Consider the following 24,977-nt stretch of genomic DNA (forward strand, 5'->3'; position numbering starts at 1 on the left):
CATTTTCCCTTCTCTGAAAAAGCTTTAGCACTTCACCTTTATTTCTCTTTTATATGGTGGCATTCTCCTTTAGAATGCTATCTTGTGCTTTTTTTACTTCCCCTCCTAGGATGTGAGAACTTGGAGGGCACAGTCCAAGTTTCATTCATCTAGGTAACCCCATAGCAGAGCCCAGTGCCCTCAGTAGTTAGTCTATGAAAGAATAGATATTTATATCCTGCAAATATGAAATAGAAGGAAAAGTACTTGCTTGCTTTATACCTTTCCCACTTCTGTGGTTTTATTTTCTCCTTTTTGACGTTTCTTTGATACCAATTTCTCTCTCCCAGAACACTGAACTTTGTTTCAAAAATCTTAACAACAAAAATCTTAATCAACTATCATCACTTCCCATTTAATCCAACAGTCCTTGCACTAAAAGATATCTTTGATAGAGTGTATTAGAAGAATTATCTTTCTCCCAGTATCATGTGGGCTACAATGATATTCATTTTCATTTCCTTTTCTTTTTAATTAATTAATTTTATTTATTTATTTTTGTCTGCGTTGGGTCTTCATTGCTGCTCCCAGGCTGCGGCAAGCAAGGGCTACTCTTCACTGCGGTGTGCGGGCTTCTCATTGCGGTGGCTTCTCTTTGTTGCGGAGCACGGACTCCAAGTGTGCAGGCTTCAGTAGTTGTGGCATGTGGGCTCAGTAGCTGTGGCTCGTGGGCTCTAGAGCGCAGGCTCAGTAGTTTTGGTGAACGGGCTTAGTTGCTCCACGGCATGTGGGATCTTCCCGGACTAGGGCTCGAACCGGTGTCCCCGGCATTGGCAGGTGGATTCTTAACCACTGTGCCACCAGGGAAGTCCCTCCTTTTCTTACTTACAGTTTCCCATGCTGCTTGGTGAAGTTTTTTGCCATTCTCATGCATCCCAGTTGGTTCTTTCTGTGAATAGTATAGCACAACTAGGAAATCCTTTGAATGAAAGTATCTAATAAATTTCCTAACTGGCTTCTGAGAATAAGTATGGTGTAGAAAGAGAGGAAAACTCAGGTGGTTGTTTTGCTTTATACTAAGACATGAAACATGGATTACTACATAGCAGGAAGAATCAGGGAAAAGCGTTGCGAGTGTGAGATTTCCAGATCTCAGAATAAGGTCGTTTCTCTCCCTCTTATTTTTGAAAAATGAATTGGGTTATATAAAACAGGTAGTTTTTCAAAATTAAACTAACTTAGTGGACTGAACATTTATTAGAGGAAGAAAGCTAATAAGAAAAAAGAGTTCATTATACCTGAAGTGAAGGGGCTGTGGTCCAAAACGCAGTAAGATCACCAGACCAACAAAGGGACTAAAATGGAGAAGGCAGCTGAAGAGAATAATGAAGTGGCATGATAGTGAGGAGAGAGGACTCAGAGGGGAGAGGCTCCAGCTAAGTAGGTAAGCATGCAATTTTGTTGCAGGCAGCCCTTATCTAGGGTGGAATTTCTTTTTTTTGTTGAGCTATATTGACATATAATGTATTAGTTTCACGTGACAACATGATGATTTGAGATTTGTATATTTTGTGAAATAATCACCACAATAAGTCTAGTTAACATCCATCACCGCAGTTACAATTTTTTTCTCATGATGAGAATTTTTAAGGTTTCATCTCTTAGCAACTTTCGAATATGCAATAGAGTATTATTAATTATAGTCGCTGTGCTATACGTTACATTCCCAGGTCTTGCTTATTTTGTAACTGGAAGTTTGTACCATTTGACCACTATCACCCATCTTGCCAATCCCCCACCCCTGCAGCTCTGGCAACCACCAATCTATCCTCTGTATCCATGAGTTAGGTTTGCTCTGTTTTGTTTTTTTGTTTGTTTGGCTTTTAGATTTCATAGGTAAGTGAGGGCATACAGTATTTGTCTTTCTCTGACTTACTTCACTTAGCAAAATGCCCTCAAGGTCCATACACTGTCACGAATGGCAAGATTTCCTTTTCTGTGGCTGAATAATATTCCTATGTGGGGTGTGTGTGTGTGTGTGTATATTCCATGTTTTCTTTATCCATTCATCTATCGATGAACATTTAGGTTACTTCCATGTCTTGGTTATTGTAAATGATGCTGCAATGAACACAGGCAGGTATCTTTTCAAGTCAGTTTTTTTGTTTCCTTTGGATAAATACCCAGAAGTGGTATCGCTGGATCAAAAGGTAGTTCTATTTATAATTTTTTGAGGACTCTCCATAGTGTTGTTCATAGTGGCTACACCAATTTATATTCCCACCAGTAGTGTATGAGGGTTCCCTGTTATCCATATCCTTGCCAACACTTGTTATTTCTTGCCTTTTTGATAATAGCCATTCTAACAGGAGTGAGGTGATACCTCATTGTGGTTTTGATTTGCATTTCCCTAGTAATTAGTGATGTTGAGCATCTTTTCATGCACCTGATGACCATCTGTATGTCTTCTTTGGAGAAGTGTCTATGTGTTTCTGTCTATTTTGGTTTAGTGGTTTTCTATGTTTTTCTCAGTTTCATCCTTTTTATGTTTCTTGTCTCTGCTCTAGATTTGTTTTGTGGTTACCATAAGGTTTGTATAAATCATCTCATAGGAAAAACAGTCTGATCTCATGCTGATAGCATCTTATCTTCACTTGCCTATACAGGTTTCATCCTTTTTTTCTTCCCCTTTTATGTTTTTGTCTTAAATTATCCCTCCTTATGTTGTGAGTTTAACAAATTGAAGTAGTTATTTTTTACTGCTTTTCCCCCTTTTAACCTTTATGCTATAATAAAGTTTTAAAACCCATTCTGATATAGAGTTGCAATTTTCTGATTCTGTCCATCACCCTACTCAAAGTTTTGTGTACTTTTGCCTTTTTGTTTCTGGCAGAAGAGCTCCTTTCAACATTTCTTGTAAGGCAGGTCCATTGTTGATGAACTCCTTCAGCTTTTGTTTATCTGGGAAAGCCTTTACTTCTCCATATCTGAATGATAGCTTTGCTGGATAGAGTATTCTCAGCTGACAGTTGTTTTTTTTTTTTAAAAGAAGATGTTGGGGGTAGGAGTTTATTAATTTATTTATTTTTGCTGTGTTGGGTCTTCGTTTCTGTGCGTGGGCTTTCTCTAGTGGTGGCAAGTGGGGGCCACTCTTCATTGCGGTGCGCGGGCCTCTCACTGTTGCGGCCTCTCTTGTTGCGGAGCACAGGCTCCAGACACGCAGGCTCAGTACCTGTGGCTCACGGGCCTAGTCGCTCCACGGCTTGTGGGATCCTCCCAGACCAGGGCTCGAACCCATGTCCCCTGCATTAGCAGGCAGATTCTCAACCACTGTGCCACCAGGGAAGCCCTCAGCTGACAGTTTTTATCTTTTAGTATTTTGAGAATGTCCACTCTCCTCTTGGCCTGTAGAGTTTCTGCCAAGAAATCTGCTGGTATTCTATCTAATGGTGGTTCCTTTGTGGGTTACCATCTTTTTCCTTGGCTGCCTTTAAAATTATTTGTCATTGACTTTTGACAGTTTTAATATAATGTGACTTAGGGAAGGTCTTTTTTGCATTGAGGTAATCAGGTGTTCTCTTAGCTACATGACTTGTATATCCAGTTCCTTCCCCAGGTTTGGAAAGTGCTCACCTATTATTTCTTTAAATAAACTCTCTGCAGCCTTCTCCCTGTCTTCTCGGATACCCATTATCCTAATGTGGCCCTTCCTAAAAGAGTTGGATAGTCCTCATAGGTGTCCTCATTTTTCTCTAGATCTTAATTCTCTTTTTTCTTCTACCTGTATCATTTCTAGATTTGTATCTTCAAGCTTGCTGATTCTCTCTTCCATAAGGTCTGCTCTATTTCCAGTGCTTTCTAATGCATTTTTCATCTCGTTTATTGAGTTCTTCAGCTCCAGAATTTGTTTGGTTCTTTTTTAGATTTTGTCTCTTTAGTAAAGTATTCCTTCTGTTCCTTAATTTATTCCTGAGCTCATTGAACTTTCTTGAATTTCTTCATGAGAGCTATTTTGAATTCTTTATCAGTTAGATCACAGTATTCCATGACTTTGCTTGGTTTATAGAGAATTGTCATTTTTGAATACAGTGTTACTGTGGGTTTTCACGGTGCTTGATGAGTTGTTCCTCTGATGGAGCATTTGAAGTAATGAACACCTTTCTTCTTTAGGTAAAACTTTTTTTTTTTTTTTTTTTTTTTTGCTTGATTTTAATGATTCAACAGTTTAGAAATTAGAGGGCTCTCCTTTGTTCTCCGGTAGGTGGCACTATAGCGCAAGTTTTTCATTTTCTTACCTGAGCTGCTTCTGGTTATATGTGTGAGTCAGCACTTTATCTGTCAGTCAGGTGTCGCTCACCCAGTGCCCTCCTTGTCACTGCTTGTGCCTCTAGGGTCTTGGCGCCTTGCTGCTGCTAATGTCACCTCCTGAGGCACTGGGATGGTGAACATTTCTGCCATGTCCCAGACCTGAGTTGCAGGCTCTGCTGCTGCAGGGGAGGTGAGTGGAGAACTGGGGTCACAGGCACCTCTACCATGTCAGGGGTCATTGGGTTTCCAGGTGCCACCACTGTGGGAAGGGGTGGGGGGCTGGCTGCTGGAGTTGTGGGTGTCTCTGTGGCTGAAGGGACAGGACACAGCCCCCATTGCCACTGCCACCAGGTTACCTGGGGCTGTGAACACCACTGTGGCTGGGAGGCTGGAGTCTCGTATGCTGCCTCCCCTGCTGCTGCTGGGTTCCCTGGGCCTGCAGGCTCAGCTGCTGTGGCTGGGGGAAGGCAGGATGCCAGGTTCCCCTAGTTTCACCTCCTCTTTGTGTTCCAGTCCACCCACCGTTAGATGCATAGATGTGTGGAGTTCTCCAGCATCCTGGTGTACTGGGCAGAGGCAACGTTTTTGAGTTGTGTATGTTTTACAGGTTATAGATTGAAGGGGAGAGACAAAGGGAATGTCTCACTCCAGCACGATGCTGATGTCACTCATGTTTTGTTTTTGATGTCACAGTTTACATCTCTTTCTCTTATGTGTCCATTACAAATCATTGTAGTTATTTTTACAACTTTTGTTTTTTAACCTTCATGCTAGCTTTGTAAATGACTACTTCAATATCTTTACAACATTAGATTACTCTGAATTTACCATATATTTACCGTTACCAATGAGATTTATACTTTCATATGTTTTTCTGTTACTAAATGGTACCATTTCATTTCAGCTTAAAGAAGTCCCTTTAACATTTTTTGTAAGGCTGGTTTCATGGTGATGAAATCCTTTAGTTTTTGCTAGTCTAGAAAACTCTTCATCACTCCTTCAATTCTGAAAGACAACTTTGCCAGATAAAGTATTCTTGGTTGGCAGGTTTTTTTTTTTTTTTTTTTTTTTTTCTTTCAGCACTTTGAATATATCATGCCACTGTTCTGGTCTGAAAAGTTTCTGCTGAAAAATCTGTTGATAGTCTTATGGGGGCTCCCTTGTATATAACAAGTTTTTTTGTTTTTTGTTTTTCTTGCTGCTTTTAAGATTCTCTTCTTGTCTTTAACATTTGACTTTTTAATTATCATGTGTCTTGGTGTGAGTCTCTTTGGTTTTGTCTTATTTGGAACTCTCTGGGATTCCTGGATCTGGGTGTCTATTTCCTTCCCCAGGTTAGGGAAATTTTCAACCATCATTTTTTCAAATAACTTTTCTGCCTCTTTCTCTCTCTTCTCCTTTTGGGACCCTTGTTGGTGTCCTGTAAGTCCCTTTAAGCTATCTTCACTTTTAAAAATTCTTTTTTCTTTTTGCTGCTCTGATTAGATGAATTCCACTGCCCTGTTTGAGTTCACTGATCCTTTCTTCTGCTTCACGTAGTCAGATGTTGAGCCCCTCTATTGTATTTTTCAGTTTAATTCCTGTATTCTTCAGGTCTTTGGTTTCTGTGTGGTACTTTTTTAAATATATTCTATCTCTGTTGAAATTCTCACTTTGTTCATCCATTGTTCTGAGTTTAGCGAGCATCTTTACAATTGTTATTTTGAACTCTTTATAGAGTAAATCACTTACCTCAATTTCATTAAGGTCTTTTTCTGAGGCTTTATCTTGTTCTTTCATTTGGAACATATTCCTCTGTTTCTTTATTTTCCTTGATTCTCTGTGTTGGTTTCTATGCATTAGATAAAATATACACCTCTCTCAGTCTTGAAGGAGCAACCTCTTGCAGGTGATGAACTTTATCATTCAATCCTGCCATAGCTCTTGGTTGTCTTTTGAACCTATGATTGTCCAAGCAGCCTACTTTATTCTTAGTGGCTCCCAGAAGTTGAGAGTATGCCAAGACCTGTCAGTGTCCCCAAGGGGGGATCTTAGCACCTAGATTCAGGCTGATTGGAAGCCAGACCTTCAGGCAGCAGTTTTTAAAATATGCAAATATGCCTATTTCAGGGGAAGACTAGGAGATGGGCATTCATCTGCTCCCTCTGCAGTGAGCCCTGTGGTGATAGCCAGTTAAGAACTGTTTCTTTGTTTGCTACCATCCCATTGAACCTATGAACACAAGCCCTGCTGGCCACCAGAGTCAGGCAATCAAGGGGTATCCCCTGGGCAGCAGCCACAAAACCTGGGGTACCAGATATGTGCCCTTTCTCAGAGACATTGGTGACCTCAGGGAGGCAGAGGAGAATATGAAAGTGGCACCTCACAGCCTCCACTTTGGAGACTATTTCAGGAGGCCCCTAGATGTGTGTTAACTTAGATGTCTGCCCCTCAGGTTAAAGTTTAAGATAAGGAAATAGGTCTCTTTCACAGAAACATTGGACGCTCTTCAGTTGACTGCCTCTGCACTAGGCCCTGGGGTGGGTGAGTCTGTGGAGCCCTTTAAGAACTGTTTCTCAGATTGCTATAGCCTCGTGGATCTTGTGGATACAAGCCCTATTGGATTTCTAAGCTAGATATTTTGGGGGCTTGTCTCTCAGACACAGATCTTATAAGTTGAAGTTCCAACCAATGTTCATAGCAGCACTATTTACAATAGCCAAGACATGGAAGCAACCTAAATGTCCATCCACAGATGAATGGATAAAGATGTGGTACATATGTACAATGGAATACTACTCAGCTATAAAAGAATGAATGGACCTAGAGATTATCATACTAAGTGAAGTAAGTTAGACAGAGAAAGACATATACCATATGATATCACTTACATGTGGAATCTAAAATATGACACAGGACTTCCCTGATGGTGCAGAGGTTAAGAATCCGCCTGCCAATGCAGGGGGACATGGGTTCGAGCCCTGGTCTGGGAAGGTCCCACATGCTGTGGAGCAACTAAGCCTGTGCACCACAACTACTGAGCCTGTGTTCTAGAGCCCGTGAGCCACAACTACTGAGTCTACATGCCACAACTACTGAAGCCTGCATGCCTAGAGCCCGTGCTCCACAAGAGAAGCCACCGCAGTGAGAAGCCCTCGCACCACAACGAAGAGTAGCCCCCGCTCGCCACAACTAGAGAAAGCCTGCACACAGCAACGAAGACCCAATGCAGCCATAAATAAATAAATAAAAATTTAAAAAAATATATGACACAAATGAATCAATCTATGAAACAGAGACTCAGAGACATAGAGAATAGACTTGTGGTTGCCAAGGGGGAAGAGGGGTGGGGGAGGGATGGATTGGGAGTTTGGGAGTAGCAAATGCAAACTATTATATATAGAATGGATAAGCAACAGGGGATTATATTCAATATCCTGTAATAAACCATAATGGAAAAGAATATGAAAAAGAATATATATACACACATATATATTATATGTAATAACTGAATCACTCTGCTGTACACCAGAAACTAACACAGTATTGTAAATCAACTATACTCCAATAAAAAGTAAATTAAAAAATGTTGAAGTGCCAGATTGGGGTTCAAACCTTTCACTTCTCAGGGAGATGCTCAGGGTTGTGAATTCCCTCCCAATTGTGGGTTGCTGCTCTGAGGGTGGGGTTTATGATGAGATAGTATCTCAGCCTCTCCTACCCATTTTGATGTGTTTTTTTTCTCATTTGCTCACTGTGTAGGAGTCACTTATCTAGTTTTTTGGTTTCTTTCAGAGGAAACTGCTCCATATGTAGCTGTAGATTCGGTGTGTCTGTGGGTGGAGATGAGTTTAGGATCCACCTGCATCACCATCTTGAACTGGAACTGGGTGGAGTTTCTTGCACCCATCAACCCAGTTTTAATGATTTATCACCTCACAGCCAGGCTCCTTTCATCCTCACTCCCACCTATGCCCTTTCTCATTATTTCAGAGCAAACATCAGATATATTTATATACTTTATTACCAGGAAAAATTTTGACACAGGAGTTAAAACCAAATTCTTTGCTAATCTGTTTCACTTTGTGAAGCATTCCTTTAAATGTTATGTGAAGAAGGATTTTACTGGGTTGTCACAATAGTAGACCACATCGAAATAAAGTACCAAGATCGATGGATTTGTGATTTTCAGTCTTCTGTCATCCTTTTTTTTTTTTTAAATTTCATTATTTTCTCCAGCTTTATTGAGGTATAATTGACAAATAAAATTGTAAGTTATTGAAAGTATACAGCAATATACTGATATACATGTAACATTGTGAAAGGGGTCTCCTCACTCACTAAAGTAATGCATCCATTAACTGTATTCATGAAAACATGCAAGTTTTACTGTCTCAGCAAGTTTTAATTGTACAACACAGTGTTAACTACAGTCACCATAAATCAGATTTTCAGACCTTATTCATCTTATAACTGAAAGTTTGTACTATTCTACTAATTGTACTATTTCCCCCACCTTCTAGCCAATGGCAGTCACTTTTCTACTGTTGCCATGAGGCTGACTTTCTTTTTTCTTTTTAAAAAAATTTCATTTAGCATAATGCCCTCCAGTTTCATCCATATTGTTGCAAATAACAAATTTCCTTTAAGGCTAAATAATATTCCATTGCATGCATGCATGCATGCATGTATGTATGTATGTATATATACACAGGGAAATGCAAATTACTATACACACACCACATTTTCTTTATTTTCTTCATCCATTCATCTGTCGACACTTAGTTTTTCTCCATACCTTGGCTGTCGTGAATAATGCTGCTGTGAATGTAAGTACAAATATCTCTTCAAGTTAATGATTCTGTTTCCAAAGGCAATCAGAATATGCTCCGAAGTGGGACTGCTGGATCATATGGTAGTTCAATTTTTAATCTCCATAGTGTTTTCCATAGTGGCTGTACAAGTTTACATTCCAACAAACAATGCACAGCGTCCCCTTTTCTCCACATATCTGCCAGCATTTGTTATCTCTTGTCTTTTTTTATAAGACTTCCTAACAGGTGTGGGGTGGTTTTGATTTGCATCTCCCTGGTGATTAGTGAGACTGAGTACTTTTTATATATCTGTTGGCCAGCTGTATTTGTTTTTGGAATAATGTCTATTTAGATTTTTTGCCCACTTTTAAATTGGGGCTTTTTTGGCTATTGAGTTGTGTATGTTCCAAGAATATTTTGGCTATTAATCCCTTCACAGATATGTGGTTTGCAAATATATTCTCCTATTCCATAGGTTGAATTTTCATTTTGTTGATGGTTTCTTTTGCTGTGCAGAATCTTTTTAGTTTGATGTAATCACACTTGTTTATTCTTGCTTTTGTCACCTTTGCTTTTGCTGTTAAATCCAAAAAATCATTGCAAAGACCAATGTCAAGTAGCTTATTACCTGCTATGTTTTCTTAGGAGTTTTATGGTTTCAAGTCTTACATTTCAAGTCTTTAATCCATTTTGAGTTGACTTTTTGAGTATTTTGTAAAAGTGGTCCTGTTTCATTCTTTTTCATGTGGCTATCCAATTTTCCAAACACCTTTTCTTGAAGAGGTATCCTTTCCCCATTGTATGTTCTTGGCCCCTTTGTCATAAATTAATTGACCATATAGCATGAGTTTTATTTCTGGGGTCTCTACTCTGTTCCAACAATCCGTGTGTTTGTTTTTATGACTGTATCATACTGTTTTGATTACTATAGCTTTGCAATATAGTTTGAAATCAGGAAGAATGATGCCTCTAGCTTTGTTCTTCTTTCTCAAGATTGTTTTTGCTACTTAGGGTTTTTTCAGGTTCCAATTTTTAGGATTATTTATTTCTACGAAAAATGCCATTGGAATTTTCATAGGGATTGCATTGAATCTGTAGATTGCTTTGGGTAGTATGGACATTTCAATAATATTAATTCCTCCAATCCGTGAACACAGAATATCTTTTCAGTTATTTGTGTCATCTTTCCTACAGTTTTCAGTGTGTAGTTTCTAACCTTGGTAAAATTTATTCCTAAGTACTCCTAATTTCTTTTTTGGATAGCTCATTGTTAGTGTATAGAGAAGCAATTGATTTTTGTATATTGATTTTTTTTTTTTTTTTTTTTTTTTTTTTGCGGTACGCGGGCCTCTCACTGTTGTGGCCTCTGCTGTTGCGGAGCACAGGCTCTGGATGCGCAGGCTCAGTGGCCATGGCTTACGGGCCCAGCCACTCCGTGGCATGTGGGACCTTCCTGGACTGGGGCACGAACCCATGTCCCCTGCATCGGCAGGCAGACTCTCAACCACTGTGCCACCAGGGAAGCCCTGTATATTGATTTTGTATCCTGCAACTTTACTGAAATTGTTTATTATTTCTAACAGGTTTTTGGTGGATTCTTTAGGGTTTTCTAAATATGTCATCTGCTAACAGTGACAATTTTACTTCTCCCTTTCTAATTTGGATGCCTCTTATTTCTTTTTCTTGCCTCACTGCTCTGGCTAGGATTTCCAGTACTATGTTAAATAAAAGTGATGACAGTAGATATCCTTGTCTTGTTCTTGATCTTAGAGGAAAAGCTTTCAGCATTTCATCATTGAGTATGTTGTCATCTGTGGGTTTGACATATATGGCCTTTATTATGTTGAGGTACAGTCTCTCAATACCCAGTTTGTTGAGTTTTTATCATGAAAGGATGTTGAATTTTGTCAAATGCTCTGTCTATTGAGATGATGGTATGATTTTTATCCTTTATTTTGTTAATGTGGTGTATATCACATTTATTGATTTGTGGGTGTTGAACCATCCATGTACTACTGGAGTAAGTCCAATTTGATCATGGTGTATGATCCTTTTAAACTATTGTTGAATTCAGTTTGCTAATATCTTATGGGGATTTTCGCATCTATGTTCATCAGGAATATGGGCCTGTAATTTTTTTTCTTGTAATGTCTGTCTGCCTTTGGTATCAAGGTAAAGCTGGCTTTGTAAAATGAATTTGGAAGTGTTCTTTCCTTTTCTGTGTTTTGGAAGATATCGAGATGGATTGGTATTAATTTGTCTTTAAATGTTTTGTGGAATTCACCAGTGAAGGCATCTGTCTCTGAACTTTTTTTTGTTGGGAGGTTTTTGATTACTGGTTCAATGTCCTTACTAGTAATTTATTCAAATTTTCTGTTTCCTCATGATTCAGTCTTGGTAGGTTGTTTCTAGGAATTAGTCCATTTCTTCTAAGTTACCCAACTTGTTGGCATATAAGTATTCATAGTGGTCTTTATGGTTATTCGTATTTCTGTGGTATCAGTTGTAATATCTCCTTTTTCATTTATACCTTTATGTCAGTTCTCTTTTTTTCTTGGTAAATCTAGTTAAAAGTTTGTCTAGTTTATCTTTTTAAAAAACCAGCTCTTAGTTTCATTAATCTTTTCTGTTGTCTTTTTAGTCTCTATTTCATTTATTTCCACTCTTATCTTTGTTACTTCCTTCCTTTTGCTAGCTTTGAGCTTAGTTTGTTGCTCTCTTTCTAATTCTTCCAGGTATAAAGATAGCTGTTCAAGATTTTTTTTTCTTCATGTAGTTGTTTATCACTATAAACTTCCCTTTTAGAACTGCTTTTGCTGCATTTCATAAGTTTTGCTATGTTTTGTTTTTCCATTTTCTTTCATCTCAAAGTATTTTTTTGATTTCTTCTTTGATCCATTGGTTATTTAGGAACATGTTTAATCTCTACATATTTGTGAACTTCCCAGTTTTTGTCTTGCATTTGATTTCTACTTTGATACAATCATGGTTGGAAAAGATGCTAGATAGGGTTTCAATTTTTTTTAATTTATTAAGACTTGTAGTCTAACATGTGATCTATCCTAAAGAAAATTCCATGTGCATCTGAGAAGAATGTGTATTCAGTTGCTGTTGGATGGAATGTTGTGTTATGTCCTTTAGGTTCATCGTGTCTAACATGTAGTTTAAGTCCAATGTTTCCTTGCTGATTTTTCTGGCCAAATGATTCATTGTTGAAAGTGGAGTATTCAAGTCCCCTGATATTGTATTGCTATCTTTTTCTCCCTTCACAATATTTGCTTTATATATATTTACGTGCTCCTGTTTTGGGCTTATATTTACAATTGTTACATCCTTTTGATTAATTGACCTTTTTTTTTAACATCTTTATTGGAGTATAATTGCTTTACAATGATGTGTTAGTTTCTGCTTTATAACAAAGTGAATCAGTTATACATATATATATATGTCCCCATATCTCTTCCCTCTTGCGTCTCCCTCCCTCCCACCCTCCCTATCCCACCCCTCTAGGTGGTCACAAAGCACCAAGCTGATCTCCCTGTGCTGTGTGGCTGCTTCCCACTAGCTATCTATTTTATACGTTTGGTAGTGTATGTATGTCCATGCCACTCTCTCTTTGTCCCAGCTTACCCTTCCCCCTCCCCATATCCTCAAGTCCATTCTCTAGTAGGTCTGTGTCTTTATTCCCGTCGTGCCCCTAGGTTATGACTTTTTTTTTTTTTAGATTCTATATATATGTGTTGGCATATGGTATTTGTTTTCCCTCTTTCTGACTTACTTCACTCTGTATGACAGACTCTACGTCCATCCACTTCACTACAAATAACTCCATTTCTTTTTATGGCTGAGTAATATTCTATTGTATATATATACCACATCTTCTTTATCCATTCATCTGTTGATGGACACTTAGGTTGCTTCCATGTCCTGGCTATTGTAAATAGAGCTGCAGTGAACATTTTGGTACATGACTCTTTTTGAATTATGGTTTTCTCAGGGTATATGCCCAGTAGTGGGACTGCAGGGTCATATGGTAGTTCTATTTTTAGTTTTTTAAGGAACCTCCATATTGTTCTCCATAGTGGCTGTATCAATTTACATTCCCACCAACAATGCAAGAGGTTTCCCTTTTCTCCACACCCTCTCCAGCATTTATTGTTTGTAGATTTTTTGATGATGGCCATTCTGACCGAATTGACCTATCTTTGATAATGACCTTCTTTGTCTTTTGCCACATTTTTTAACTTTGAAGTTTATTTTGTCTGATATAAGTACAGCTACCTTTGCTTTCTTTTGGTTTTCATTTGCAAAGAATATCTTTTTGCATCCCTTCACCTTCAGTCTGTGTGTGTCCTTTAAGCTAGGTGAGACTCTAAGTCAAAGTTTAGTTTGGTTTTGATTTTTATCCATTCAGCCACTCTGTCTTTTGATTAGAGAATTTAATCCATTTACATTTAACGTTAAAAAAATTTTTTTATTGCAGTTGATTTACAATATTGTTAGTTTCAGGTGTATAGCATTGTATTTTTGCAGATTATACTCCATTATAGGTTATTATAATAGTTATAATTCCCTATGCTTTATAGTATATCCGTGTTGCTTATCTTTTTTTTAAATTTTATTATTTACTTTATTTATTTATTTTTGGCTGTGTTGGGTCATTGTTGCTGTGCGTGGGCTTTTTCTAGTTGTGGTCAGCGGGGGCTACTTTTCATTGCGGTGCACAGGCTTCTCATTATGGTGGCTTCTCGTTATGGAGCATGGGCTCTAGGCACTGGGCTTCAGGTGTTGTAGCTTGCGGGCTCTGGAGCACAGGCTCAGTAGTTGCGGCACACAGGCTTAGTTGCTCCGCGTCATGTGGGATCTTCCCAGACCAGGGCTCGAACCCGTGTCCCCTGCATTGGCAGGAGGATTCTTAACCACTGCGCCACCAGGGAAGCCCAGCTTATCTATTTTATACCTAGTAGTTTGTATCTGTTAATCCCATACCCCTAACTTATCCCTCCTCCCTTCCCTCTCTCCTTTGGTAACCAGAGTTTTTCTGTATGTTAGTCTGTTTCTGTTTTGCATATACATTGATCTGTATTATTTTTTAGATTCCATTTATATTATATATTGGTAGTATTTGTCTTTCTTATTTCACTAACCATAATATTCCCTAGGACCATCCACATTGCTGCAAATGGCAGTATTTTATTCTTTTTTATGGCTGAGTAATATTCCACTGTATGTACATACATACATACATACATACATATATATATATATATATATAAAATCACATCTTTTTAATCTAATCATCTGTTGATGGGCACTTGAGTTGCTCCCATGTCTTGGCTCTTTTGATTTTTCTGGCCAAATGATTCATTGTTGCTATTAACATTGGGTTGTATGTAACTTCTTGAATAGGCATTTTCATTTTTCTCCAATATATACCCAGGGAGTAGAATTGCTGGATCATATGGTAGTTCTTTTTTAGTTTTTTGAGGAACCTCCATACTGTTTTCCATGGTGGCTGCACCAACTTACATTCTCACCAACAGTGTACAAGGGTTCCCTTTTTTCTACATCCTCTCTGACATGTTATTTGTAGACTTTTTGATGGTAACCATTCTGACAAGTGTGAGATGGTATCTCGTTTTTTTCTTTGGCTGTGTTGGGTTTTCGTTGCTGTGTGCAGGCTTTCTCTAGTTGCAGCGAGTGGGGGCTACTCTTCGTTGTGGTGTGCAGGCTTCTCATTGTTGTGGCTTTTCTTGTTACAGAGCACAGGCTCTAGGTACGCGGGCTCAGTAGTTGTGGCTTGTGGGCTCTAGAGCACAGGCTCAGTAGTTGTGGTGCATGGACTTAGTTGCTCCGTGGCATGTGGGATCTTCCCGAGCCAGGGATCGAACCTGTGTCCCCTACACTGGCAGGCAGATTCTTAACCACTGCGCCACCAGGGAAGTCCTATCTTACTGTTTTGATGTTGCATTTCTCTAATAATTAGCAATGCTGAGTACCTTTTCATGTGCCTGTTAGCCATCTGTATGTCTTCTTCAGAAAAATGTTTTTTCAGGTCTTCTGCCTAGTTTTTTGATTGGGTTGTTTTTTTGCTATTGAGTTGTATGAGCTGTTTGTGTATTTTGGATATTAACCCCCTGTCGGTCACATCATTCACAAATTTTCCCTCCCATTCTGTAGGTTGTCTTTTCATTTTAATGGTTTCTTTTGCTGTGCAAAAGCTTTTAAGTTTAATTAGGTCCCATTTATTTATTTATTTATTTATTGTTTAGTTTTGTTTTTTGGCCTTAGGAGACTGATTCAAGAAAATACTGCTATGATTTATGTCAGTGTTCTTTGTATGTTCTGTTTTAGGAATTTTATGATTTCCATTCTTATGTTTAGGTCTTTAATCCATTTTTGAGTTTATTTTTGTATATGGTATGAAAAAATGTTCTAATCTCATTGGTTTACACGTGGCTGTCCAGTTTTCCCAGCAACACTTGTTGAACAGACTGTCTTTTCTCCATTGTAGATTCCTGCCTCCTTTGTTGTAGATTAGTTGACTATAGGTGTGTGGGGGTTAAAGTAATGTAGTTGTGGATTTACTATTGCCATTTTGTTAATTGTTTTCTGGTTGTTTTGTGATTCCTCTGTTCCTTTCTTCCTCCCTTGCTGTCTCTGTGATTTGCTAATTCTCTATAATTGTAGGCTTTGATTCTTTTCTCTTTTACATCCCTACTATAGGCTTTTGTTTTGTGATTACCATGAGGCTTACATAAAATGTCTTTTATATATATATATATATATATATATATATATATATATATATATACATATATATATATATATATATATATATATAAAATAGTCTATTTTAAGTTGGTAACTTCAAATGAATACAGCTCTGCCACCCCCACATTTGATGGCACACTTTGTACCTTTTTACATTGTGTATCCATTGACAAATGTTTGTATAGTTTTGTCAGAGTTTTTTTTTTTTTTTCTTTTTGCGGTATGCGGGCCTCTCACTGCTGTGGCCTCTCCCGTTGCGGAGCACAGGCTCCGGACGCGCAGGCCCAGCGGCCATGGCTCACGGGCCCAGCCACTCCGCGGCATATGGGATACTCCCAGACCGGGGCACGAACCCGTATCCCCTGCATCGGCAGGCGGACTCCCAACCACTGCGCCACCAGGGAGGCCCTGTCAGAGTTTTTTTAATTTAAGTATATATTTATCTTTACCAGTGGTTTTATACTTTCATATGTTTTCCTGTTACTAAAGAAAACTAAGCCTCCTTCCATGTCAGTATGAAGAACTCCCTTTAACATTTCATGTAAGGCTGGTCTAATGGTGATGAATTCCTTCAGCTTTTGTCTGGAAAACTCTTGTTTTCAATTCTGAAGGACAACTTAGCCAGGTACTCTTGGTTGGCAGTTTTTTTCTTTTAGCACTTTGAATATAACTTATTTGTCTCATTGTGGGTCTCTTTGGAGCCACCTTGTTTGTTACTCTCTAGGCTTTCTGGATCTGGATGTGTGTTTCCCCAGATTAGGGAAGTTTTTCAGCCATTAATTTTTTGAAAGTTTTCTGCCCCTTTATCTTTTCCTTCTGGGACCTCTGTAATGCATATATTGGTGCATTTGATGGTGTCCCATAAGTCCCTTAAGCTATCTTAACTTTTATAATTATTTTTCCTTTTTGCAACTCAGATGGGATGAATTCCACTAACCTGTCTTAAAGTTTGCTGATCCTTTCCCGTGATTGATCTAGTCTGATGTTGAATCCCTCTATTGAACTTTTCAGTTCAGTTACATTCAACAATTCTGTGATTTCTATTTGGTAGTTTTAAGTATTTTCTATCTTTATTCAAATTCTTTGTTCATTCATTGCTCTCGACCTAGGTGAGCATCTTTACCACCATTATTTTGAACTCTCTCAGGTAAGTCACTTTGTTTTATCAAGATCTGCTTTGGATATTTATCATGGCCTTTTGTTTGGAACATTATATCTTCATTTCTTCCTTTATTGGTGTCTATGCATTATATAAAACAGCCACCTCTTCCAGTCTTGAACGGTCTTTTGTAGGAGATGGTTGTTCAGCCCAGCCTGAGCTCTTAGTTGTCTCTCAACCTTTTGTGACTGTCTGAGCCTCCTTCTTTGCTTTTAGTGGCTTTTTTAGAGGGTATGCTAAGACCTGTGTATCCAAAGGCAGGGCCTGCAGTTAACACCTAGACAAAGACGGATTAGAACCTGAACCCTGAGGCTGCAGCTGAGAAAGTATGTATTGATAGTTAAGCCCTGTCCAGGGAGAAAAGAAAATGGGCATTTTTTCCCCCCTGTTCCCTTTGTGCTGAGCACAGGTGTACAATCACCAGGGCATGGTGGGAAGGGAGCTCCTGCACCCATTAAGAATTGTATTTTTGTTTGCTACAGTCCAGTGGAATTCATGAATGCAAGCCCCACTGGCTATCAGAGCCAGATGACCCAGGGACTATTCTTGGGTGTCAGACATAAAAGCCAGGGTACAGACGTGTACAAGTTCCTTGCAGGGAGACACTAGTGACTGGAGTGAGCTAGAAGGAGAAGGTGGGAGAGGTGTCCTTCAGCTTCCCCAGTCTCTGGGGTAGATTGCTGCTGCTCCTAGCACCTGCTAGATTAGGAGCCTGGCCTTAGGCAGCAGCTTTTAAAATGTGCAGATGAACTTCTTTCAGGGGAGAACTGAGCAATGGGCAATTCTGCCTGCTCCCTCTGCACCTGGCCCTGAGGGGACAGTCACAGTGCGTGCTGTGTGCCCATTAAGAATGCTTTCTCATCTGTAGCCTTGTGGATCTCATGAACACAAGCCGTGCTGGCTTTCAGAGCTAGGTATTTTGGGAACCCATACCTCCAGTGGGAGTCTTAAAAGTTGGAGCACTAGATGTGGAATCCAAACCCTTCACTCCTCAGGGAGAAGCTAAGAATTGGGAATTCTCTCCTGATGCACAGTGCTGTGCCAGGGTCGGGGTGTATGGCGAGGCTGTATATTGGCCTTTCCTACCCATTTTGGTGTGGGTATTTATTTTCTCATTTGTTTAGTATGTAGGAGCTGCCCAGCTAGCTTCTGGATCTCTTTTAGAGGGAACTGTTCCATGTGTAGCTGTACATATGGCACATCCATGGAAGGAGGGGAGCTCTGGAGCCTTCTTGGTCATCTCTACCTTATCCCTCTTCTTAACACAGATGACTGAGAACTGCTTTATCTGTCCCCTCTGAAGCTGAAGCCGGTTTTAAAAATTGTGGCCATTGTTGGTTCAAATACTATTGTAATTTTAATTGTAATGTGAGAAGGCTCTTCTGCATTGCTAGCTTTCCTTATGAGTCATTTCTACACTCGTGTATAGTAAGTTAGTTATATAATTCTTCAGTAAGTAAGTTTGTCACACACAGTATTTATAAAAGCTAAAACTGAGAGGAATTAGGTGGTCATAGGGTGTGCTACATAATCTGATTTAATGCATTGATCACTGTGACTACTTGTGAGGAACATTTTGGCCCTTCTTATCATGAACACTTCTGGATTAGAATATCTGAGATGGAACCCGGAAATCTGCATTTTAACAAGTTTTCCAGGTGATTATTCTGTGGACTAAAGTTTGAGTTCATATTGCTCTCTAGAAGGTTTCACTAGCTATTTTGTTGACATCATTTGCTAGGTTTCATACCTACTGGTTTATTCTCTTGCCACATCTTTTATTACTAGATGAACTTAACATCTAAGTTGATATGCAGTTCACTTCCTTAGCCATGCTCCTTCCTCAGAGGAATACTGGTATCCAGTACTGGTATTCTGATTCACTGGGGTTTAACTATGTACAAACAGCAGAAGCAACTATAGTGTCACTTTTTCTTTCCTGAAAATGTGGGGAGTAGGGGAGAGAGGGCATTTAGAAGCTGGTTTGTGTTTTTCAAAAGTTCCACAAGTGATTTTGATATAGAAATTTTTTGTGCAGATTTTTTGATAACAACTTTGTTATTTATCCTGCTATTCTGTTTTTACACCAAACCACAGTAGAATTGCTTTTCTTATAAATATCTTTAACAAACCAATTTTAATTTAGATTTTAGCATTAGTTATGGTTTCTTTTTCTAATAGGTATCATCTTTAAGAAATGAAAAGCGAGGCTCATCATATCTCGTCTCTGCCCCAGAAGGTGGTTCAGTGGAATTTGTTGACCAGCATTCTCAGGGCACAGGAGCATATTACATGGAAACCTACTTAAAAAAGAAGCGAGTGTACTGAGTTAAGTTCTCTCCTTATAAACTCATAAGGTTCTTTGCAGTATCTCTGCTGTTCATCGCTGCCTTAACTACATTCAAACTAGCCATATCCTTTAAATACGGGTTTATAATTTCCCAGAAGGAACTGTGTGTGCAGCAGGCAGAATTGCCAAATTAAAAAAGTAAGTAGCAATAAGAAGAGACATCAATTGAGGACATATTCCGCTAGAATTAGATGCATCTTAATCAATGTGATATTAACTTACAGTCCATTGGAGAAATTAACATATGTTCCAATATTCCTTGTTTAGGACTGGGAATAATTTTGACACCACATATAAAAGTTTGAAGCAATAAATGGGAAACATTCTTGTTTCCTGGGCCTTAGAATAAATTTCTTATAAGCCAGTGTGCATTCCAGTTTATCGATACTTTCCCTAGAAGGTAATCTCATTTCAGATTTTTAGAATTTTTCCTAGAATTACAAGAATGCAAGTACACAATGCAGTGATTGGTAATGTTATAAAGATGCTCTACATACAAACTTAATTATTACCCCCACACCAGTCATACAGTATAAAACTCAAACACAGTGACAGTGACTTCCAAGGTATACACTACTACAGATGCTTTACTCTTAATATGTTATTTACCATTTATACCTCTTGTGAAAAACACGAGGTTTTTTCTTTTTTGAAGTAGCTTTGCTGATCTAATTTCAGGGACTGGCAAACTACTCCCTGCAGTCAAAAAACAGTCCTCCAGCTCTTTTTGTACTGCCTGCAAGCTAAGAATGATGTTTACATTTTTAAATGTTTGGAGGAAAAAAATGTATGACTTGAAATTCAAATTCCAGTGTCCATACATAAAATTTTATCAGAACACAACCATGCTCATTCACTTACATATCATGTATGGCTAACTTCTGTGCTACAATGGCAGAGCTGAGTGGCTGCAAAGCCTAAAATATTTACTATCTGGCCCTTTATAAAGTTCACAGACTCCTGATCTAATAAATACCAGTAATTCCCTAATCCTTTTACTTCACACCTACAAAAAGACCTTTAACTTTTACAACAGATTTGTAAGTGGCAAGGAACAATAGGTTTCTGTGTCTTCATTTCATATCATAGTGATGATTCATTTACTAGAACAGGGCACATTTTGGTCATCAGATGCCCTATTTCCACAATATAGTAAAGCAGTCAATTCTGCCCTTTCTGAAGGAGTGTTATGGAGTAACAGTATTTATAACCATTTTGAGATAATAAGCTATACCTCACTCTCTGCTTTGTCTATTATTCTTTTGCAGTGTGTTAGGCTGAAAAATTATCAGCTATTTAACCCAATTTACTTTTGAAAGAATTGTGTTTATTGCATATAACTTTTGAATCACCATTTCCTGAAGACCTTGGTATTAAATGCATGAGAAACCCTTTTGCTATCTAGAAATTTCTAAGTTTGTTCTTTGTTATGAGACATTAATTGATGATGTGGAGTTTAGGGGTCTCAGTGATCCTAGTCATTTTGAAATAAGATCATTAAATATCTTATATTCAAGGGACTTATTGACTATGATAGAAGGTATCTCTCCTGTTTTAATTATGAAGTTTAGAATTGGTACACATGTTGTATGATTTGTAAAGAATTTTACTTGATCTAATGTATTGCCTTTGTTAACTCCTGTTGGCAAATGACAGCTAGAAAGTTAAATTATTAGATAATTTCTAATTAAAAGTATACTACCTATAAATAACTGATCAGGATAGGCATCACTCAATTGTGACTCAGCAGATGAATAATGGGTTCTCCATGCTCTGCACTTCTTCCCATTTTCCTGTTGCATTGAGCTTCTTCAGTGCTTTGTCACACCTCTATGACAGTACAAATAGAAGAAAGGGAAGATGGTGAATTTTTAAAATGTAAGCAGGAAGAGGTTGAAAGAACTAAAAGGAATTTTGGGTTAGCAAGTGTGGGTCTGCCATCCGTACTGGCCTGTGCCCCATTATTGTTGGGACACAACAGATAAGTAAGTACAAATCAAGTGGTGTTAGTAATAAGGACCATTACCAATGCTCTCCCCACCCCAAGCCTATACTGTTATTTTTCTATGTAAACAAATTGTTTGAAATGCTTTGAAAATGAACTCTTAATATTAAAAGGCACATGCATGTGAAGTCTCTAGTATATTTATTTGTATAAAGAGTAAACAAAGTGCATGTAGGGTGGCCACAGGTTTGACGCAGACCTTGGTGATGTAGGGTTCCTGGATAAATTTGAATGGCTGTTGCCACTGAATCAATACACAGCTCATTTTCAGGCTCAAAGGTGAAAAGTGAGGGTATCAAACAAATGCTAGACAGCATCAACAAAAAGTTTTTCAGACTCCTGGTCAAAAAGATCTTATGGTTCACATTGAATCAGAGATTTGACATTTTTGATTACCCAGCTACCTCCAAGCAAACTGAAAACTGCCTAGTGGATCCTGAACTCCATGGTGCTGCTAGCTAGGTCTTTCAAGTTTTGCGCCATAGGGTGATGGTCAAAATAGTGATCGACTCTTGTAGATGGATGGTAAGTACTGAAAACACTAAGAACAGTGCAATGTACATGGTATATATGCATTCAGCATTCAAAACCAATGCTGGCAGAGCTTGCCCCCAAGTGGTCGAGTTATAAAAGGATACACGTTGACATTTCTGAAAAGCAGGTATAACAGCATCCACGTTCTTGGCATCAATTCTGATTTAAGGTGTACTGTTTAGGGAAGCACTGGCACAGGTTTAGTTCTCAAGAATCAACATCATGCAGCAAAGTATCTATTCCACAGCTGCCCCCCTGGGTATGACCAGTTTTCTCAAAAATGGGTACCGCTGGTCACCCAAGGGGACAGGAGCTAAGCCACTGCAGAAACAACTCAAAGTTTATGTCCTACTGTCGACAGGGATACACTCATCTTTTTGTACAGCAACAACAGTATACTAACTGGTATCTAATATTTCAAGAATGTTTCATCTATCATTTAGATATTGAAATTTGAGGGCATACTAGAGTATCGGCCAAGTCCATCCATCTTTATCTTTGATTTATGTGCCAGAAAAACATTTCACATCAACTGGCAGCTAAGAAAAAGCAAAAGCAATCATCTTGAGACTTCACTTTGGTCAGCTCCTCTTGTTTTGAAAAATCCCATTCTGGTACTCAATTGTGATAGTAAACTAACCAGACGAAACAGTGGTATATTCTTTCCAAAAGGAGGAGTGCTTAAGTGCTTTCTAATATTTTGGTTGTCATTATTTGTCACTATGTTATTGGTGCTAAATTTAAAGAGGAAGTACTTACACATATTAAGCACCCCACAGTGTGCTTTATACGTGGATACGTACCCCAGTATCTTTTTAGACAGAATACAAACTTTTTCCAGTTAGAACACATTTTTTTTTTAAATGGCTTGGGTATTGGTTGGGGGTAGGAGGACTTGATACACAGTAGAATTTAAATGTTATTCATGCTTCTTATTTTAGAAGCGCTTCAAATCCCTCAATAAGGTTCTGAAAGGTTGTCCGAATGGATGGTTGGAATTCCCAGCATTTTCTCATAAGTTGATAAACCTGTAAAAAGAAAAAAACAACAGAAAAATGTTTAGGAGCTTTTTTAAAAAATTATAGAAACACCAAGAAGAACATAAATTTGAAAATGTGTATGACTTCCCTTAATAAGTAATACTAGAAAACAAGAATATTTGAATAACTTAAAATACAGAAAATGTGACACATCTATAGTTCATAAAAAACATTTTAACATTTGAGAAGCTCATGACTTAACTGACCTTGCAAAAAAATCCAGGTCATTAATTACTATAAACCAGTTTAAGGGTGAAGTTATACCTCAGTTTAGACTCCAAATTTCCTTACTGGCTGCTTCATTCTTTGGCTTAAACATACTATTCAGTACATCTTAGTCTACAGAGTTAGTCTTAAAGGCTCAGTTCAGTTAGAAATACAGAAAACTGAATGTCACAATGCTGTTGATAAGTGGGATAAATAAACTTACACACAAAAATGCAATTATATGTATTTGTCACAGGAAGGCTACGCCAACATATGCTCCTTTAGGGTGCTCACTGAGGTGAGCCTACTTCTGCAGGGAATCCCTTGCTTTGAACAAAACTTGTGGCTGTCATCTGCCCCAAAGATGATTTTCTCAGATATCTTATCTGAAATTCAGCTTCAGAAAACTATTTTATTTTTATTTATTTATTATTATTATTATTTTTGCTGTACGCGGGCCTCTCACTGCTGTGGCCTCTCCCGCTGTGGAGCACAGGCTCCGGACATGCAGGCTCAGCGGCCATGGCTCACGGGCCCAGCCGCTCCGCGGCATGTGGGATCTTCCCGGACCGAGGCACCAACCCGTGTCCCCTGCATCGGCAGGCGGACTCTCAACCACTGCGCCACCAGGGAAGCCCCAGAAAACTATTTTAAAAGAGTTTTCTACTCATTCCTGTTCCCCCAACTCCAATCCAATGCTGGATAATTCAAGCAGTGAAAACAGTAAAAACTGAGTTTTATTACTTCGAAATGGCGCATAAATACCTCTTCTGGACAGTTAGGTGGACAAGGCAAACGTTTTCCTTCTTTTAAGGTATTCACAAGTCTTGTTACTGTCATCTGGCCATGAGTTGGGCCTATCATTTTCAGGAACAACTATGTAAAATAAAACCAAACAAAATATTTTACTTTGTACATATTTATATAAACACCAGATAGATTACGGTAAAATTTCTAGAATTGGAAATTAAAACAATAAAAAAGGCTTTAAAAATGAAAGTCCAAGACAATTTTCCTTTCCATTATAACACACTGATTGGATTCCATTTAAGAATGAAACTTACAAAGCAGAAGGATGGACATATTTTAAGTGGGTGCTAGATTCAAACGAAGGACAAGTAAGACTTACCGCCATGGGACTGGAATCTGAATCACAGTAAGTAAGCAGCTCATGCAGAGTTACTCCAAAAGACCAGACATCAGAGGCGATATAAAACTTACACTGAATTAAACATTCTGGAGCATACCTGAAAGAAAGCAGAACTTGAAACTTCATTTCCTGGAAAGGATATTCCAAAAAGCACTAGAGTAACTCAGAAAAATCAGTGCTCTGGTTTTTCTTAGAATTTAATATTCTAAGACATTTAAGTGTGTATTATGCATCAGTCACACATATGCTGCTGTGGTGCACACCTGATATGTGGACAACACCCCTATGGGCTCTCATTACACATCTGCTCCCAAACATCAGTCAGACAAGACTGTGCTATCATTTCACAGAGCATAGGCTCTCCATGGGGAGGGGATGGGGGGAGGAGGTGATGACGACAAGCACGGGCTTCATTTGCCTGCAAGCTCAGATTGAGTCAGCAGTGAATTACTGCCCAGTCCTCTTCCAGTGTCAGCTGTTTTGGTGAATGATACCCAATTGCCTGAGCCAGAAACTGAGGCATCCCCATATCCAGTCTCAGAAATACTTCTCAAACCTACTCACTTCTCCTAAACCCCATCATCGTTGTCCAAATCACTGTCCTAGTTCACAGCATCACTGGCTCTGGCCAAATTAGACGCCCTGGCTCCAGTCTTGCTCCTCTCCTTCCCACAGTGA

At 38.7% G+C, this 24,977-nt stretch overlaps 2 protein-coding genes across 6 annotated transcripts in view; one reads left to right on the top strand and one right to left on the bottom strand.

Annotated features, from left to right (window-relative positions):
- The window catches only part of RAVER2 (ribonucleoprotein, PTB binding 2), a 113,381-nt gene extending 91,892 nt beyond the window's left edge, over positions 1–21,489 (top strand). For both annotated transcript variants that reach the window (XM_060089911.1, XM_060089913.1), the window contains exon 12: positions 19,195–21,489. In XM_060089911.1, the coding sequence (XP_059945894.1) occupies positions 19,195–19,341 (147 nt within the window). In that variant the 3' untranslated portion in view covers positions 19,342–21,489. The remainder of the gene's footprint in view (positions 1–19,194) is intronic.
- Positions 21,490–21,492: 3 nt separating this feature from the next.
- The window catches only part of JAK1 (Janus kinase 1), a 138,569-nt gene continuing 135,084 nt past the window's right edge, over positions 21,493–24,977 (bottom strand). For all 4 annotated transcript variants that reach the window (XM_060089909.1, XM_060089907.1, XM_060089908.1 and 1 more), the window contains 3 exons: positions 24,279–24,396; positions 23,915–24,025; positions 21,493–22,930 (listed from right to left, as the gene is read on the bottom strand). In XM_060089909.1, the coding sequence (XP_059945892.1) occupies positions 22,835–22,930; positions 23,915–24,025; positions 24,279–24,396 (325 nt within the window). In that variant the 3' untranslated portion in view covers positions 21,493–22,834. The remainder of the gene's footprint in view (positions 22,931–23,914; positions 24,026–24,278; positions 24,397–24,977) is intronic.

This window comes from Mesoplodon densirostris, chromosome 2, assembly GCF_025265405.1.
Source record: "Mesoplodon densirostris isolate mMesDen1 chromosome 2, mMesDen1 primary haplotype, whole genome shotgun sequence".
Lineage (NCBI taxonomy): Eukaryota > Metazoa > Chordata > Mammalia > Artiodactyla > Ziphiidae > Mesoplodon > Mesoplodon densirostris.